The sequence below is a fragment of the Lemur catta genome, chromosome 13, assembly GCF_020740605.2.
Source record: "Lemur catta isolate mLemCat1 chromosome 13, mLemCat1.pri, whole genome shotgun sequence".
NCBI classification, from domain to species: Eukaryota; Metazoa; Chordata; class Mammalia; order Primates; family Lemuridae; genus Lemur; species Lemur catta.
In genome coordinates this window covers 82,087,659-82,102,557 of record NC_059140.1, presented here as the reverse complement: position 1 = coordinate 82,102,557, position 14,899 = coordinate 82,087,659, and the positions used below count along the sequence as shown (strand labels likewise).

Sequence of the window (14,899 nt, the reverse complement as noted above, 5' to 3'; positions counted from 1 at the left end):
ATGACATCTAAAAAGATTGGACTTCACCAAAATTAAAAACTTTTGTGTATCAAAGGGCATTCTCACAAAAGCAAAAAGAGAATCTACACAATGGAAGAAAATATTTGCAAATTACATGTGCGGTAAGTATCTGGTATCCAGAATATCTAAGGAGCTCTTACAACTCAACAACAACAAAAGACAAGTAATCCAATTTTAAAAATGGGCAAAGGACTTGGAGACATTTCAAAGAAGATATACAAATGGCCAAAAATCCCGTGAAAGATGTTCACCATCATTAGCCATCAGGGAAATGCAAATTAAAGCCACAAGGAGGGACACTTCACACACCATGGCATGGCTAAAATTTAAAACAAAACAAAACAGAAAATAGTACATGGAGAAATATGGTATGTGGAGAAACTGGAACCCTCGCACACTGCTGGTGGGAATGCACAGTGGTGCTGCCCGGTGGGAGGCCGTGTGACGGCTCCTCAAAAAGCTAAACACAGAATCACCCTGTGACCCAGCAATGCCACTCCTGGTTATACACCCCCAAAGACTTGAAAACAGGTGTCTAAACACACGCTCGCCCAAGAACATTCATAGCAGCATTATGCACAGTAGCCGAGAGGTGGGGAAATGTACGTGTCCAACGCCTGAAGCATGAATAGGCCCATGTGGCCCGTCCCACAGTGGAACATTATTCAGCCATCAGAGGACATGAGGTGTTGGAACCACGACAGCATCGATGGCCCTCGACAGTGTGGCCAGTGAGAGAAGCCAGACACAAAAGGACACATCACGAGTGGTTCCATTCCCACTAAATGTCCATGGGAGGCAAAGCCACATGCGTAGACAGCAGAGCGGTGCCGCCAGGGGCTGCAGGGGAGGGGAGTGACGGCTTCATGGGTACGGGTCTCCTCGGGGGATGAGAATATTTTGGAACGACAGTGGCGAGTGTTGCGCCATTCTGTGAATGCACGAATGCTACGGGACTGTGTGCTTTCAAATGGCTACTTTTGTGTTGTGTGAATTTCACCTCAATTTTTCTTTAACAAAGGCGCTAAGATTGCCATTCTGTGTATGCACTGTCTCTGTGTCTTTGTGTCTCTGTCTCTGTGTCTCTCTCAGTATCTCTGTCTCTCTTAGTTTTTCTCTGTCTCTATCTTTCTCTGTGTCTCTCTCTGTCTATCTCTGTCTCTCTCAGTACCTCTGTCTCTGTTTATCTCTGTCTCTCTGTGTCTTTTTTTCTTTCTCTCTTTCTCCTTCTCCGTCTCTCTCTGTCTCTGTATTTCTGTCTCTGTGTCTCAGTATTTCTTTCTCTGTCTCTCAGTCTCTCTTTGTGTCTCTCTTCTTTTCCTCTATCTCTCCATCTCTCTCTCTGTCTCTGTCTGCCTGTCTCTCCCTGAGAGGCCCCAAAACCTCTCCGTTCTCGTGGTATTTTTCAGGTTTGCATTTTCTCTGCAAGACCCTCCTGAAGCCCTGGCTCTGGCCAGAAGCCGTCCAGACCAGCCTCGGTCTGAGCATCCTAGGACGGTCGTCTACTTTCCTTTTGGGGGAGGGGAAGGAGGCAGGCTCCCCGAATGATCCCACGGGGCCAAGTCACCCCAAGCTCCAGACATCCCCCACCTTGGGTGGGCTGGGGAAGGCCGCTCGGCGACGCCCCCCCTGCTTGGGGAGCCGCCTGCAGCCGCCCAGCAGACGGGATGCTGGGCAGAGGCAGAAGGAGTCGCATTTCCCGCACCCTCCTGCTGGGCCCTCCCGTACCTTTGTCCAGCACGGGCCCGAAGATGGCCAGGCTGTTGTTGACGGTGGTGCAGTTCCAGCGGCGGCCGCGGAACTGGTGCTGGCACTCCTGGATGCCCATCTTGATGCCCTCGGCCACGCTGGGCATGATCTCCACATAGTTCCGGCAGAAGCGCAGCTGCTTGGGTACCAGGCCCGGGATGCTGGCGCACAGGATGGGCTGGGTGCCCAGGGAGGAGTACTGGGGCCCAACGGCCAGGGACCTGCAGGGGAGGACGAGACAGTGATGCGCCAGCCCTGTCCAGGGCGGGTGGACAGACCCGTTGCTTTGGGGGCTCGAGTGCATTCAGAGGGGCAAGGCACAGCTTCCACCCGGAAGGAAATCCAATTTTAAGGAGAGGCCAAACTCTGCTCTCCCCGGTACCCGACGCTCAGCTCAAAACACAAACTGTCAAGATTTGCAGCATGAAGTGGGACAGCCCCAGGCTCCCGCTCTGCCCAGCTGCAGGGAACCTGCTCGCGCTGGGGCTGTGCCTGAAGCCACTGTGAGCTCAGAGACCCGAAAACTCAGGGCCAGCAGGGCTGGCACAGGTGAAGAGGGTGGCCCGGGGACCAACGCACTGGATCTGGGGTTCCTGGCGTGGTGGGCACGACCCGGGGGGGCAAACGTCACTGCCAGATTCTTACCCACCACGAGAGCCCAAGAGCACGGTTTTGGCTGTCTACCCAGAGACAGCAACACACACGTCCACGGTAAGACATGTTCCAGAATCTTCCCTGGGCTTCAGACGTGAGGGCGAGAACTTGGAAGCTACCCACATATCTGTCAATAGGAGAGTGGATGATCAAACAGTGGTTTGCCTCTGCCGTGCCACACTGCACAGAGGTTAAGAAAAAAGGGACACAGATCCACAGTGGGGTGTGCGGGTCCCAGCTGTGGGATGCCGAGACAGGGCCCTTCGCCACCCTCCACGTGAGACCCAGGCCAGGCAAAACTCATCCCTGGGGAGAAGAATCGGGACAGCGGCTGCCTCACTTCCTCGATTTTGCGGGTGGCACGAGGGAACAGCTCCCAGGCTGCACTCTGCTTTTGCAAAAGGCACCAGCCCCCTACCTGTGCCTGTGAAATTAGTGTAGTTAAGTTTTAAAGTAATTACAATACAAAAACTGTAAAAGGCAGTCTCTTGGTGGCACCAGCCCTGCTTCACACTTCGGGTGTGAGCCGTGGCCACCCTGTTGGGGACCGTTAGGCTGGAAATGTTCCTGTCATCGGGGAAGTTCTGCAGGGCCACCCTGCTCCAATGGGCGCAAGTGTTTTTGTGTTCAGTTGGGCTGTTGGCGTTTCACATTGAAACGAACTGAACCGCACACTTAAGTTCTTCCATTTTTCTGTACAAAATTGCACATCAATGTATTTATTTATTTTCACTCTGTCACCCAGGCTAGAGTGCCGTGGTATCATCATAGCTCACTGCAGCCTCGAGCTCCAGGGCCCAAGCGATCCTCCCACCTCAGCCTCCCCAGTGGCTGGGACTACAGGTGCCTGCCACTGTACCCTGCTGGAGCTTCTGTGTTTAAGCCGGGACAAGTTGGTCACCCCAGGTGTGAGTTGTGGGTCCGCAGGGATTTGCTGTCCAAGTGCTGCATCATTTCTGTGTGTTTGAAAATTTTCCGGATGGAATGTCGTGGGGACAAAGATCTGAACGTCATGGCTGAGGTCTGGGAGTGCATCTGAGAAGGGCTGGTCCCAGGTCTCAGCTGCGGAGGGGCAAAGGGTGTCTGTCCATAGGAAGGAAAAACGCCACTTGTTGAATGTGTTTGTTTACTTGAGACTTAGAGTGAGTGGAAAGCACAGGAGTCTGTTTAGATAGAAAGAAAACGATGAGTCTCTGTCTGTGAATAGGAACTGCCTCAGGGGACGTGGCCGGTTCCCAGGGATCCTCTCTGCCCACCCCTGGAACCCTACAACCTCCACAGAGAGCTCAGAGCCAGGGGACACCTCAGTCCCCTCCCTGCCTGCGGGGCACAGTGGGGTGGCCTTGTCTGTGGCCCCCAGGGAAAGCGGAGCGGGGTCTCGGGGGCATCCTTGCCCAGCCTCCTTCCTGGGGCAATGCTGAGTCAGCGGGCTCTGTCCCCTGCCCCGCCCTCCTCCTGGGCAGGCCCTGGCTTGTGGCCCTGGGAGAGCATGGCCGGGGTGCAGGTGGCTGGCCGGGGTGCAGCTCCCCCTCTCCTGCAGCTCTGACTGGGGCCCCCGCTGCCCGCGCCCTCCTGGAACTGGGGCGGGGGGTGGGCTTCCCCTGGGTTCTCCGGACCCCAGCACCTCTCAAGTTCCTGGAATTGCTTCTCCTCTGACAGAGAGCCCAGCCCCCTAGAAGGCCTGGCAATGCACCATGCCGGCCCTGCCCGGGGAGGGCAGAAAGCTGGGGCATGCTCTTGGGTGAGGGAGTGGGTGAAAAATCACTTGGGTTATTTAAAGAAAATCATATAAAAAGTCCAGGCTGGGTACGGTGGCTCACTCCTGTAATCCCAGCATTTTGGGAGGCTGAGGCAGGAGGGTCGCATAAGGCCAGGAGTCTGAGACCATTCTGGGCAACACAGCAAGACCACATCTCTACAAAGAAAATACAAAAAAATTAGCTGGGCGTGGTTGTGTGTGCCTGTAGTCCCAGCTACTCAGGAGGCTGAAGCAGGAGGACCACTTGAGCCCAGGAGTTTGAGGCTGCTGTGAGCTGTGATGACACCACTGCATTGCAGCCTGAGTGACAGAATGAGACCCTGTCTCAAAAAAAAAAAAAAAAAAGTCCAAACTGGGCATGCACTATCGTCCCCCCATTTCGTCCCCAGAAAGCCTCCAAGATCCACATTTCTCATCCAAGGAGAACATAGATGCTCCCGAATGTATGAATGGTCGGAAAACCATGACCCATAGCTCTTCCTCCCACACCCTCCTGGGTCAGCCTCCCTGGGACAAGGGAAGCAGAAAGAAATTGTTACAAGGGACAGAGCGGAGAGGAAAGCCGTGGTTCCGAGGAACCGGGAGTGCTGCCACACAGCTCCGCCGAGCTTCTAGCACGTGTGTGTGTGCGTTTCATGCTCCCGCCTCGTGGCAGAGTTTCTGGGTATCTTGAGAGCAGAGACCACATTTTGTCATCTCCACACCAACCGCTACTGAGACGAGAGTATGTTTCTCCCAGGGACAACGTCCCAGAAACTGCGGCTGCTGCTGCAGTATGTCCCCTCCACTCCTGGACAGGGCACAGCCCCACTGCTGGCAGGGGCCGGTGGACACAGGTGACGTTCCCGTCGTCTTTCAAAGTGCCAGGCGGGAGCTGTGATCGGAGGCGGCTCAGGAGCACCCGTGTGACTCCAGGTGCGCCTGCTCCCCCTGGGCTTGCTGGCCGGCGGCCGGGCGGGGTGAGTGGAGAAGGTGGCCACTCACCCTGTGAGGAGACTGCTCCCTGCCTCACCCCCCATTTTGTCCCCTGAGCCTCTCCAAACCCAGAATTCTGATAGGCCCCAAAGCCCCTCCCCGAGGCCGGGACTGTGCGCGTGAGGGACGCCCTTCACATCCGAGGGCAGACGACCTGTGTCCGTCCAATCACACATGAGCTTTCGGAAGTCGGACAGACCCAAAGCCTGGGGATTTTGCAGGCTCTGAGGAGGACAGGCCCACCGAGGACCAGAGCGCGGCCCCCGGAGCTGAGAACCCCCCGGGCGACATCCAACTGGTGCTGGGGACCTGGTCCTATACACAACCCCCAGGAACTGGCCCTTGGTGATGTGGGTGGCGCCGGCAGCAGGCTCTTCCTCAGCCCTCTTGGCCTTGCAAGACCCCGGGCAGGAAACACAGGGAGCCCACCCAGACTTGCCGCCTGCAGGACTCGGCCCTCGGGGTGTGGCCGCCTGCCACACAGCGCCAGGAGTTACGACTCGCCATCTCCCTTCCCTCCGCTTACAACAGATTTCCTCGGCTTCCTCCGAGTCCCAACACCTTCCTGGGCCCAGAGAGACAGAAAGAGATGTTAGGTGGATGCCACCACCTCAGACACCTTGTGGTGCCAGCTCCGGGGATCCAAGGCAGAGCCACAGCTGCCTGCCATCGGCTCTGAGCCCGTCCCTGTTTCTCCGCCTGCCTCCCACCAGTCTGGCACCTGTGCCCTTGAAAGGGCGTCTTGCTGAAGCTGGTATTTCTCCACCACGTCCCAGCATCGCTGCTGTTATTAATGACCCCCCACCCCCGGCGCCTCCCCCAGCCCCGCCTGCTGGGGTGGAGGGGCGATCCTTGGGGTCACTCGCACAATGGGCCAGGGTGTCCTGGCTCAGGCTCAGGCGAGCGTGGGGAACGGGAGGAGCTTCGAACCACTTATGCCCCCGTCCCCGTTCACTCCCTGGATGCCATCTGTCCGGGTTGCGGTGAGGTCTGGACCCCGCCTCAGGGTGGTGGGTGGGTCCTGCCCAGTCCCCAGGGAGGGGCTGAGGCCACCCGCCCTCCTGCACCCATTGCCCGCCCCACTCCTGTGATTCACCCGGCGAGGAACACACTCCGTCTCCCCTGCGCTGCCAGCTCCATGGTGGGGCCCATGTCCCAGGAACTGTCCACATTCCCACGTTCAGCCGCCGCCCGGCTGAGGAGCTAGAATTTTAACTGCCCAGCGAATGTCACACCTGGTGTCTCCCGGGCCTGCAAAATCAGTGTCCCAAGGGAATGCACCCCTGCACCCTGGAGCTACCCCGCCATCTCTCGCTTTGTGCCTTTCCCCAGGAATCCCAGCTCCGGAGGGAACTTCCACTCAGCAGAGAGGCCAACGGGGTTCGGCTGGTGGATTATAGCGCTTCAGTGCCACGGAGCCTCACAGAACTGTCTAGAGGGTCCCAGAAATGCAGAAGATGTTTAGCAAGTTTCAAAAAGCAGAACACAAGCTATTTTGATCCTTACAAAAAACGGGAAAAGTGGCTAAGATCACGGGCTGGTCTTTGCTTCCATGTTTTCATTATTGCTATTAGTTATTTTTTACCCCCAATAATACTTTGTTTTGAAGGGGAGGCCACTGTCTTTGGTTCAGAACACGTGTGGGTGGATGCAGTTTGGAAAGTGCCCCAGTGGTCTCCAGACCCACAGAGCCAGCTGTGGCCAGAGCCCGTGGGAGCCACGCCCGCAGCCCACAAGCGCTAATGGTTTTTCTTCCTCCCTCCCGTGCTGCTGTTGAAAGGCCGGGCGCCTCGCCAGGCATACACACAGCCGGGACGCTGGCTGTGACATGCAGGCCAGGAAGGAGGCTGGCCCAGGACTAGGAGGCGGGCGGCAGGCCCTCCCAGCCTGGGCCACGCTGTCCTCCCCAGCACGGTGGCCTGGGCCTCTCTTTGGTCCCACGTGCATTTCCCTGTCCTTGGGTGCTGGCACTGCGGAATGTTAGCTACTTCTGAGGGTGGCAGCTCAGGGAGAAGGCAGGGCCTGGTGAGGCTGGCACAGCTCTCCCCTGTCACCGTGGGTGTCCCAAGAGCCCCCTGGATCTGTTCCCACCATTCCCTTGCAAGTCTTCCTGGGGCCGGCAGGCTCTGAGCTTTCTCAAGTCCTGGCTCCGTTTCTCTTTGCAGTAGAATTCTGTAGACTCGGAGCATTATGCATCAGGGGCATAGCCCGCATGTTTTCTTGGGGAGACGGGGACTCCGGCAGCGAGCAGGGAATGTAACGGCAGTTCTCCACGTGTGCGTACGTCCAGGCAGGGAGAGGGGGCTCTGCAGGGAGGGGCCCTGCAGGGGTGCTGAAGCCCATGGCATCCGCTGGCCCTGGAATTCAGGACGTGGGCTCCAGCTCCAGCTCTGGTATTCACTTGCTTGTTTCTTCTTTCTCTCTCTCCCCTCCTGGGCCTCAGTTTACCCTGTCTGTCAAATGAAGTGGTTGGACCTTTACCCACAGCTCCAAGAGAGGAGGGCAGTAGTGGATGGAACGGAGTGGGGGCGGCTCCCAGGGCTCCACCTACAGGGGCTGGCACGGCCCAGGGCTGCCCCCTTCAGGGAGGGGTCTGTGCCCCTCGTCTTGCTCAGCCAGCCACCTTCCCGGGAACCCCCTGGCACTTGCCCACCTCCTCCTGCACTGTCTCGGGTCTGGGGCAGGGGGATCCCTCTCCTGAGGCCGGGGGCCCCGTCTTTTCCTTCCAGAGCACAGAGGTGGGTGCCAGGGGGTGAGAAGGACGCCTGCGGCTGGGGTCTCTGCCACACACGGAAGGCCTTGGTTGGGTTGGGGGGTCTCTCCTTCTCAGAGCCTCTGGAGAAAACACCCTGTCCTGAATCTTTGCCTTCTAAAATCAGGGCTTCACCATGGCCAGGGAAGAACCTTCTGTCCGCAGACCCTGGGCTTGGGGTGTTCGCCCATCAGTGGCAACGGCCCCTCAGCTCGCCTCTCTGGAACGCTGCCCCAGGGTGCAGGCCTGCCTGAGAGACCCCCCTAGCCGGGGTTCCGGCTTCCCTTCACACCCTCTTGGGGGGGGGGCAGGAATGGGAGCAGCTAGGAAGACCACTCCCAGGTGCCGGAGCCCCTCCTGAGCTGAGGCAGCGTCCCCAAGACCTCAGGTCCCCAGGTCCTTCCTGGGTGTCGGAGTGGGGGGGCCTCCCAATCCCCGTCTCGGGCTGCAGGGCCCTGCCTGGAGCTCTCCCAGCCGCGCCTCCTCCTGCCCTGCCGGCCGGGCTGGGATTACTGACACATACTTCGAGCGAGTCCTGGCAGGCGGCAGAGGCTCCCGTGCCCGCGGCCATGCCTTTGCCAGCTTTTCCTGGGCGGCGGCAGCACGTTCCGCGGGGAAGGAATGTGGAAGCACCAACGTGAGAGACACCTCCAGGGTGTCACCTGGGGAGGCCGGGAGAGAGACTGAGGCAGAGGCAGCGTCCCTGTGCTCCAGCTTCAGGGCTGTCAAGACATATTGAATCGGGTCCTCCTGTCCCCCAAGCTCACGCTGTTTCAACCAAGGTCTGTTTTTCATCAAGGTTCTCTTTGTCCATTTATTCATTTGTTCGCTCGACACAACCTCACCGAACGGCAATGGGGGACCCCGAGGAAGGCCAGGAAGGAGACTGATGCACAACTTGGACCCTCCATCCCCTCATTGAATGTCACAGCCCCAATGACACAGGTGCCTATTCGCAAAGGGAGGGACAGGCCCCCCTTTGAACAGACGGCAGGCGAGGGTCAGCCGTTCTCCACAGCCTGAGGGCCTCTCTGTGCCACGCCGGGCCGGAGCCTGGGCCCCGGCTGAGTGAGGTGGGAGGGGACACGGCAGGATTCGGGGAGGCAGGCCCAGGTGGGCAGAGCCACGTCGGGCCCCTTTGTGTGCCAGGGGCCCAACGCTTCCCTGCGAGACTGAGCCCAGTGCTCTCACGCTGAACTCTGTTTCCTCAGACCGCATCTCGCGGGGTTGGGGGTTTTGTGGGATGTACCGGAGGACTGTCAGCTGCCCGAGTGACTGGGGACCGTCCAGCTGTCCCTTGTGAGTGGTGTCTAAGGGACCCCTTTCTCTCAGCCAGCCTCACTTTCTCCCAGGGCCCACTACTGGCACTGGCCCACATCCTTAGGAGGCCTTTTCTCACCCCGAGCCAAGATCTGCCTTCTTGGCACCTGCAGCCTGTGCGCCCAGCCGGCCCCTGTGGGGCCACACCGAGGTCCCACCCCGCTTCCCCACCCGGCACCACCGCGATCCACCAGGCGGGTCTCCTGACCGTCACCGCAGCCGCCACTCCAATCCGTGAACTACCAAAGGGGGCAAATACAGTCTTGGTTGGTTTGTTTTTTAATTTCCAATCCATTATTATAAAATACATAAAAAGTGTCAAACTGCTGTAAGGTCACCAAGCACTTTTAAACTTTTTTTCCCCTAGCACTCTGGGAGGCCGAGGCGGGAGGATCGCTCGAGGTCAGGAGTTTGAGACCAGCCTGAGCAAGAGCAAGACCCGTCTCCAGTAAAAATAGAAAGAAATGACTTCTACAGCTAAAAAAATATATATAGAAAAAATTAGCCGGGCATGGTGGCACATGCCTGTAGTCCCAGCTTCTTGGGAGGCTGAGGCAGGAGGATCACTTGAACCCAGGAGTTTGAGGTTGCTGTGAGCTAGGCTGACACCATGGCACTCTGGCCCGGGCAGCAGAGCGAGACTCTGTCTCAAATAAATAAATAAATAAATATAAAAGTAAAAAAACTTTTTTTCCAACTTCCATTCTTATTTCTTCACAGACGGGCTCTGGACCATCGGCCATGTGTTGAGAAGTACCGATCGGGTTTTCTGGACTGAGACAGCAAGTCCGAGCCGGGAGAATGGAGCTTTCCAATCCCGTGGGCCGGAAGTTGGCATGAGGGACTCAGCGGAAGAAGCGGTCAGCAAGTGGTCACCACCCCTAAGATCACACTCATTAGGACTGTATCTATTCATCCTGTTCTTCCTGCTACAAAGGACTCTAGGAGGTTTATGCAGAGAAAACAAAATCTTTAAAAAAGGAAAAAGGCAACCAGCCCAATGACCTGGCTGGAGACCCCAAGCCCCTGGTGGACAGGCCTGGCATCCTGGAAGGGCATGCGGCAGATCGATATCCGATATTGGTCCTGGTCATCGTGTGGGACAGGCCATCTGATTGCAGATGCTGGGCATGTGGCTGTTTCTGATCTGGCCCCTTGGGAAAGGCTTGTGTGCTGGGGGTTCTGAAGACGCAGTGTTGCCCCCAGCACCCCGAGATTCCACCGCACCAGAAGGAGTTGGCCTGGGGTCTCGACTCCTCTCGTTTTATGAGGTAGTTACTGCTAACCCCAGTCCCAGGGGCACAGAGACCAAGAGACAGAGGTTGAGAGACACAGAGAGAGACAGACTGATAGAGACAGAGAAGGACAGAGACTGAGAGAGACAGAGATGGAGAGATAGAGACAGAGACACAGAGAGAGAGGGAGACAGAGAGACAGAGGCAGAAACAGAAACAGACTGAGACTGAGAGAGACAGAACATGGAGACAGAGACCCAGAGAAAGAAAAAGACACATGGGTTTGGGGAGAAGGGAGGAGGAGGAAGAGGAGGGAGTGAGGGCCGTGCCGCCTGTCCCTGCCCTGCCAGGCTGGGCTCCTTCGGCCCCTGCTCAGCCATGCCACAGCCCACTCCCTGCCTGGTATGTTCAGTGCCCCAGCCTGACCCCTTCCCTTCCCTGGCACCCCCTCTGTGGGTTCTCACCCACCCTCCCCACCCCAACCCCACTCCCTGCTGCAGTCAGGCCAACAAGGACCAGTAAGACACAAGTGTGAGGGGCTGGCAGGGCACAGCTGTGCCCTGTGCCCTTCACTGGGGAGGCAAGGAGGATGCAGAAAGTGGGGGGCAGGTGATGTCTGAGCAGGGCCTTTGGGGGTGAGGGTCTCCCTCCAGACCAAGCAGGGAGGGAAGAAAGGTTAGCACTAATTCCCAGGAGGTTGGTTGTGCCCAAGAGGGTGGGCGGGCAGGCTGGTGAGAGACCAGGAGGGTCCCATGTGCCCAGCAGAGGAATGTGCAGCCGGCCCTATAGGTATAGGGGTCACTGATGTGCTTCCATTCCAGGGACTCGGGCACATGGCTTGGAGGGACACCAGGGGACCCTGGGAGGAAGCATGTCCAAGGCCATGGAGCTGACCCAGTGGCAGGCAGAAGGCCACGCAGAGCCCCACACGGCACTACCCTGGCCCAGCCTTTGTGCCGGGGAGCCCATGGGCGCAGCAGGGATGGGCAGGTGCAGGAGCTTGCCCTGGGCTGCGAGGTGGTGCTGGCCTCCGTCACACCAGGCCCTGCAGATGGCTTGGACCATGGGGAGGAGGGGGACACAGGCTGACCTCTAGGGCCTGGCTAGGGCACTGGGGAGATTACAAGATGCCATCAACCCGACCCCTGGAAGGAGGAGGGAGTGCTTGGTGCCCGTGGGGAGGGCTGTCTCATGAGACCTGGGACTCCTTTCAGCCAGGGGCCTGGTCTTCTGTTCTCACGGCTCTTCCATCAATTCTAATCCTACCAGAACTCAGCTGGGACAAGGGGACTGCAAGGGGTGGGGGCCGTGGCCCCGTGGGTGGTCAAGTACCCAGGCCTTGGTCCAGTTGCCCCCCCCAGCCCCATGCCCAGCTCCCTCTGTCACAGGAGGAGCCCAGAACAGACCCTCCCAGAGGTCTGTGTGGCCGTGGACCCTTCTGATCTCAGGCCGGCGTCTCTCTGCCGCTCGGAGCATTGGCAGCCAGAGTGGGTTAAAGACACCGCCGGGCAGCCGTTCCCACGGGGTGCCGCTGCGGCAGGCAGGGCCGCCAGCTGCCCAGGCAACACCTTCCACCCTCCCACCAAGGCCCACTTCAAAAGCCTAATGACTCGACTCCCAATTTGGGCTGTTTCCTGGTTTTGTTTCTCCAGGTGAGGAGGTTGCCTGTCTCCACTTTCACTTTCTTATGCAAGGGATGTGTTTGGGGACAGGGCAATCGGCTTTGCTTTACAGAGAAGGAGGGTGGAACAAACCGGCCAATTAGGGAGGCTGAGGATGAGGGTGAGAAGTTATAAAGAGACCCCCTCCCACAGGCCTGCTGTGTGCCCGGGAGGGAGCCCACCCCGCGGGGGCCGAGGTCCTTCTCTTCCCCCCACAGGGTGATGCTTAATGGGGGGGGGTGGCCCAGGCAGGGAGATGCGGGAGAAAGGGGGAGCCGCCCCAGCTCTGCCAGGCAGAAGTGTGTGGGGAGAGAGAAAGCCCCCCCTTCCCAGCTGTGTAAAGTTGCAAGCCAGCGGGCCCTGGGACAGTCTCCTTCCCCTTTAACCTGCCTGTGCCATGGGGACAGCACCCGCCTCCTGTCCAGCCTGCGGAGGGCAGAAAGGGCAGCAAGAAGGAGGCAAGCCCGGAGCCCCCTGGTCTGCGGGGCACCAGCTCCCGACCTAGCGGGCAGAGAATCCCTAAGTGTGGGAATCCCACAGAGCAAAGTGGGGTGTAGACGGGCGGAGGGTGGTCTTTGCCACATCCACCCCGTCAGCATTAGGTGCGGTTCCCCTTCTCCCCAGGCCACAGGGCTGCGGGGGACTCCTGATGGGAAGGGGTCGAGGAAGGCGGGACTCTTCTTCCCGCTTCACCCGGAGAACGCCCGGTGGTACCCGAGGCCGTCTCGGGGTCCATTCAGGATGGAACACCTGGGGTCCAGGTGAACGGGCGGTACACACGCCTCGCGGGTGGACCCTCAGGGGCAAAAGGACAAAGATCCCGGGCTCGGGGCAGCCAGGAGGCCGGTGACCTTTAAGGGCGGAGCGCGGGGGCGAAGGCGCTTCCTTTTGCGCCCAGGAATGCGGCGGCGGCGGGTTCTAATTAGAAGCCTGGCGCGGAGCTGGCAGCGCTCGGTGCTCCCTCGGACGCGCTGCCCCCGGCTCCCTGAGGCCCGCGGGACGCGCGTCAGGGTCCCCCGCGCCCCGGGGCTCGCTGCCCCCGCTGGCGCTCAGGTAGGCCACCCTGCGCCTTGCGGGTGCCGCCGGGGAAGCGGAGCACTCGGTCCCCGACGCCTCCCCGCCTCTCCCAGGCTCCGCGACCCGCCCCGACCCGCCCGGCTGCGCCCCTACCCCGGCAGCCCCCGCTCCTGAACCATCTCGAAGAGAAAAATTATTATCGGATTAGATGTACTTCGGCTCGCTCTGTCTCCCCCCCTTCCCCTCGGCGTAATTATTATAATTCCAGGCAAGCCGTCGGAGACGGTTCCTGGGGCGGGGGGAGTGTGCCTGTTTGTCGGGAGGCTTCTCTCCAACTGTGGGTCTCCACCAGAGGCGGTGCGCCCCGGCTCCCGGCGCCCGCTTTCCTCCCACTTGCTTCATCTAATCTCGGGCACCCCAGCGCGCCCTCAGGTCGGGGCTGGGGAGACGCCTCTCTGCGGGGTCTCCGCAGAGTCACGCACCCTCGAGGAAGGGTCACCCTGACTCTCCCTTCCCCAGGCTCTGTGCGGGGGAGACACGAGGCCCCCGGGAACTCTTCCTCCGGCTTATCGGAACTCGCTTGCCAGACTGAGGAGGGTCTCACCGCAGCGTCTCTCGGACGCGGGTCCCAGAGCCCCTCGCTCAGGAGCCCTCGAACCCTTTGCTTAACTCTCACCTTACCTCTCTCTAGAGCAGCCCCTCCTTGCCGGGCAGATCCAGGCAGGGGGCTTGCAGAGGGGACCCCTAGGCACCCCCGCGCCCGCACTGCGGCGGGAGGCGTGCAGGGCCGGGAGCTGGCCCCCGTGCGCCCTGCCGCCGGCTCTCCGCCACTCCCCGCCCGGTCCCAGCTGTCTTTACGTAACTGCGCTGCTCCGAGCTGTTCGGTCTTGTCTCTCCGACTTTGTTTTAAAGCGTCTGTGTGTGTGTGTGTGTGTGTGTGTGTGTGTGTGTGTGTGTGTGTGTGTGTGTGTGTAAGATATGGTCCTTAAGGAAAGTCTCTGGTGAATCTCCCTCCAGCTTGTCCTCCACTCTCGCCTGTGCCCCGGCCTCGAGCTGCCTGTGTCCTTGGCATTAGTGCGGGCCGACCCCCTTCGCGCCTGTCCACAGCCCACCGCTCGCCCTGTCCGACGCCCGGGGCAGCTGAGACCTTCACGGTCACCCCCACCCCCGCCCAAACCCAGGCCCGGGAAACAATTTCCCCGGAAGCTCTGCCACCCGCGCCCCAGCCGAGGCCCGAACAGGTCGCAAGTTGCCGTCCAGGAAAACCACCCGCCCGCGGCACGCCGAGCGGGAGGCGCCGGACGCGAGCTCCGGGCCACCGCGGGGTCGATGCCGGAGGGGACGTCTGCTGGCTGGGCAGAGGTGGGGGGGGCGGCGCACAGGGGCAGGGGCGACCGCGAGCAGGCTCACTCACCACCAGATCGGGTAGCTGCCCAGCGCCTGCCTCAGGCTGCAGAGGAATAAGAAGTATCCGAGCGGGGCCATCGCCGGGCGGGAGAGCGCGGAGGGCCGGGAGTCCTCCCGGAGAGCGTGAGCGCCGGGGCGGGCCAGGCCCTGGGAGCTGGCGCGGCGGCGGCGCTGGGCCCTCCTGTGGCCGCTGGGTGCGCGGGGTGCGCGGGGTGCGCGGGTGTGCGCGGGTGTGCGCGGCCTCCGAGGGCGGCGCTGCGCCAGGTGGGCCGGCGGCCGGGCGGCGGGCCGAGGCCCAGGGCTGCGCGGGGCGGCGGGGGCGGGGCAGCGCCGCGGGGGGCGCCCGCCG

At 60.1% G+C, this 14,899-nt stretch overlaps 1 protein-coding gene across 1 annotated transcript in view; it reads right to left on the bottom strand.

Moving 5' to 3' along the window:
- Positions 1-14,669, bottom strand: part of WNT3A (Wnt family member 3A) — a 39,029-nt gene extending 24,360 nt beyond the window's left edge. The window contains exons 1-2 of the mRNA XM_045566728.1: positions 14,558-14,669; positions 1,750-1,991 (exon numbers count right to left, since the gene is read on the bottom strand). Coding sequence (XP_045422684.1) covers positions 1,750-1,991; positions 14,558-14,628 — 313 coding nt within the window. The 5' untranslated portion in view covers positions 14,629-14,669. The remainder of the gene's footprint in view (positions 1-1,749; positions 1,992-14,557) is intronic.
- Between the last annotated feature and the right edge of the window lie 230 nt (positions 14,670-14,899).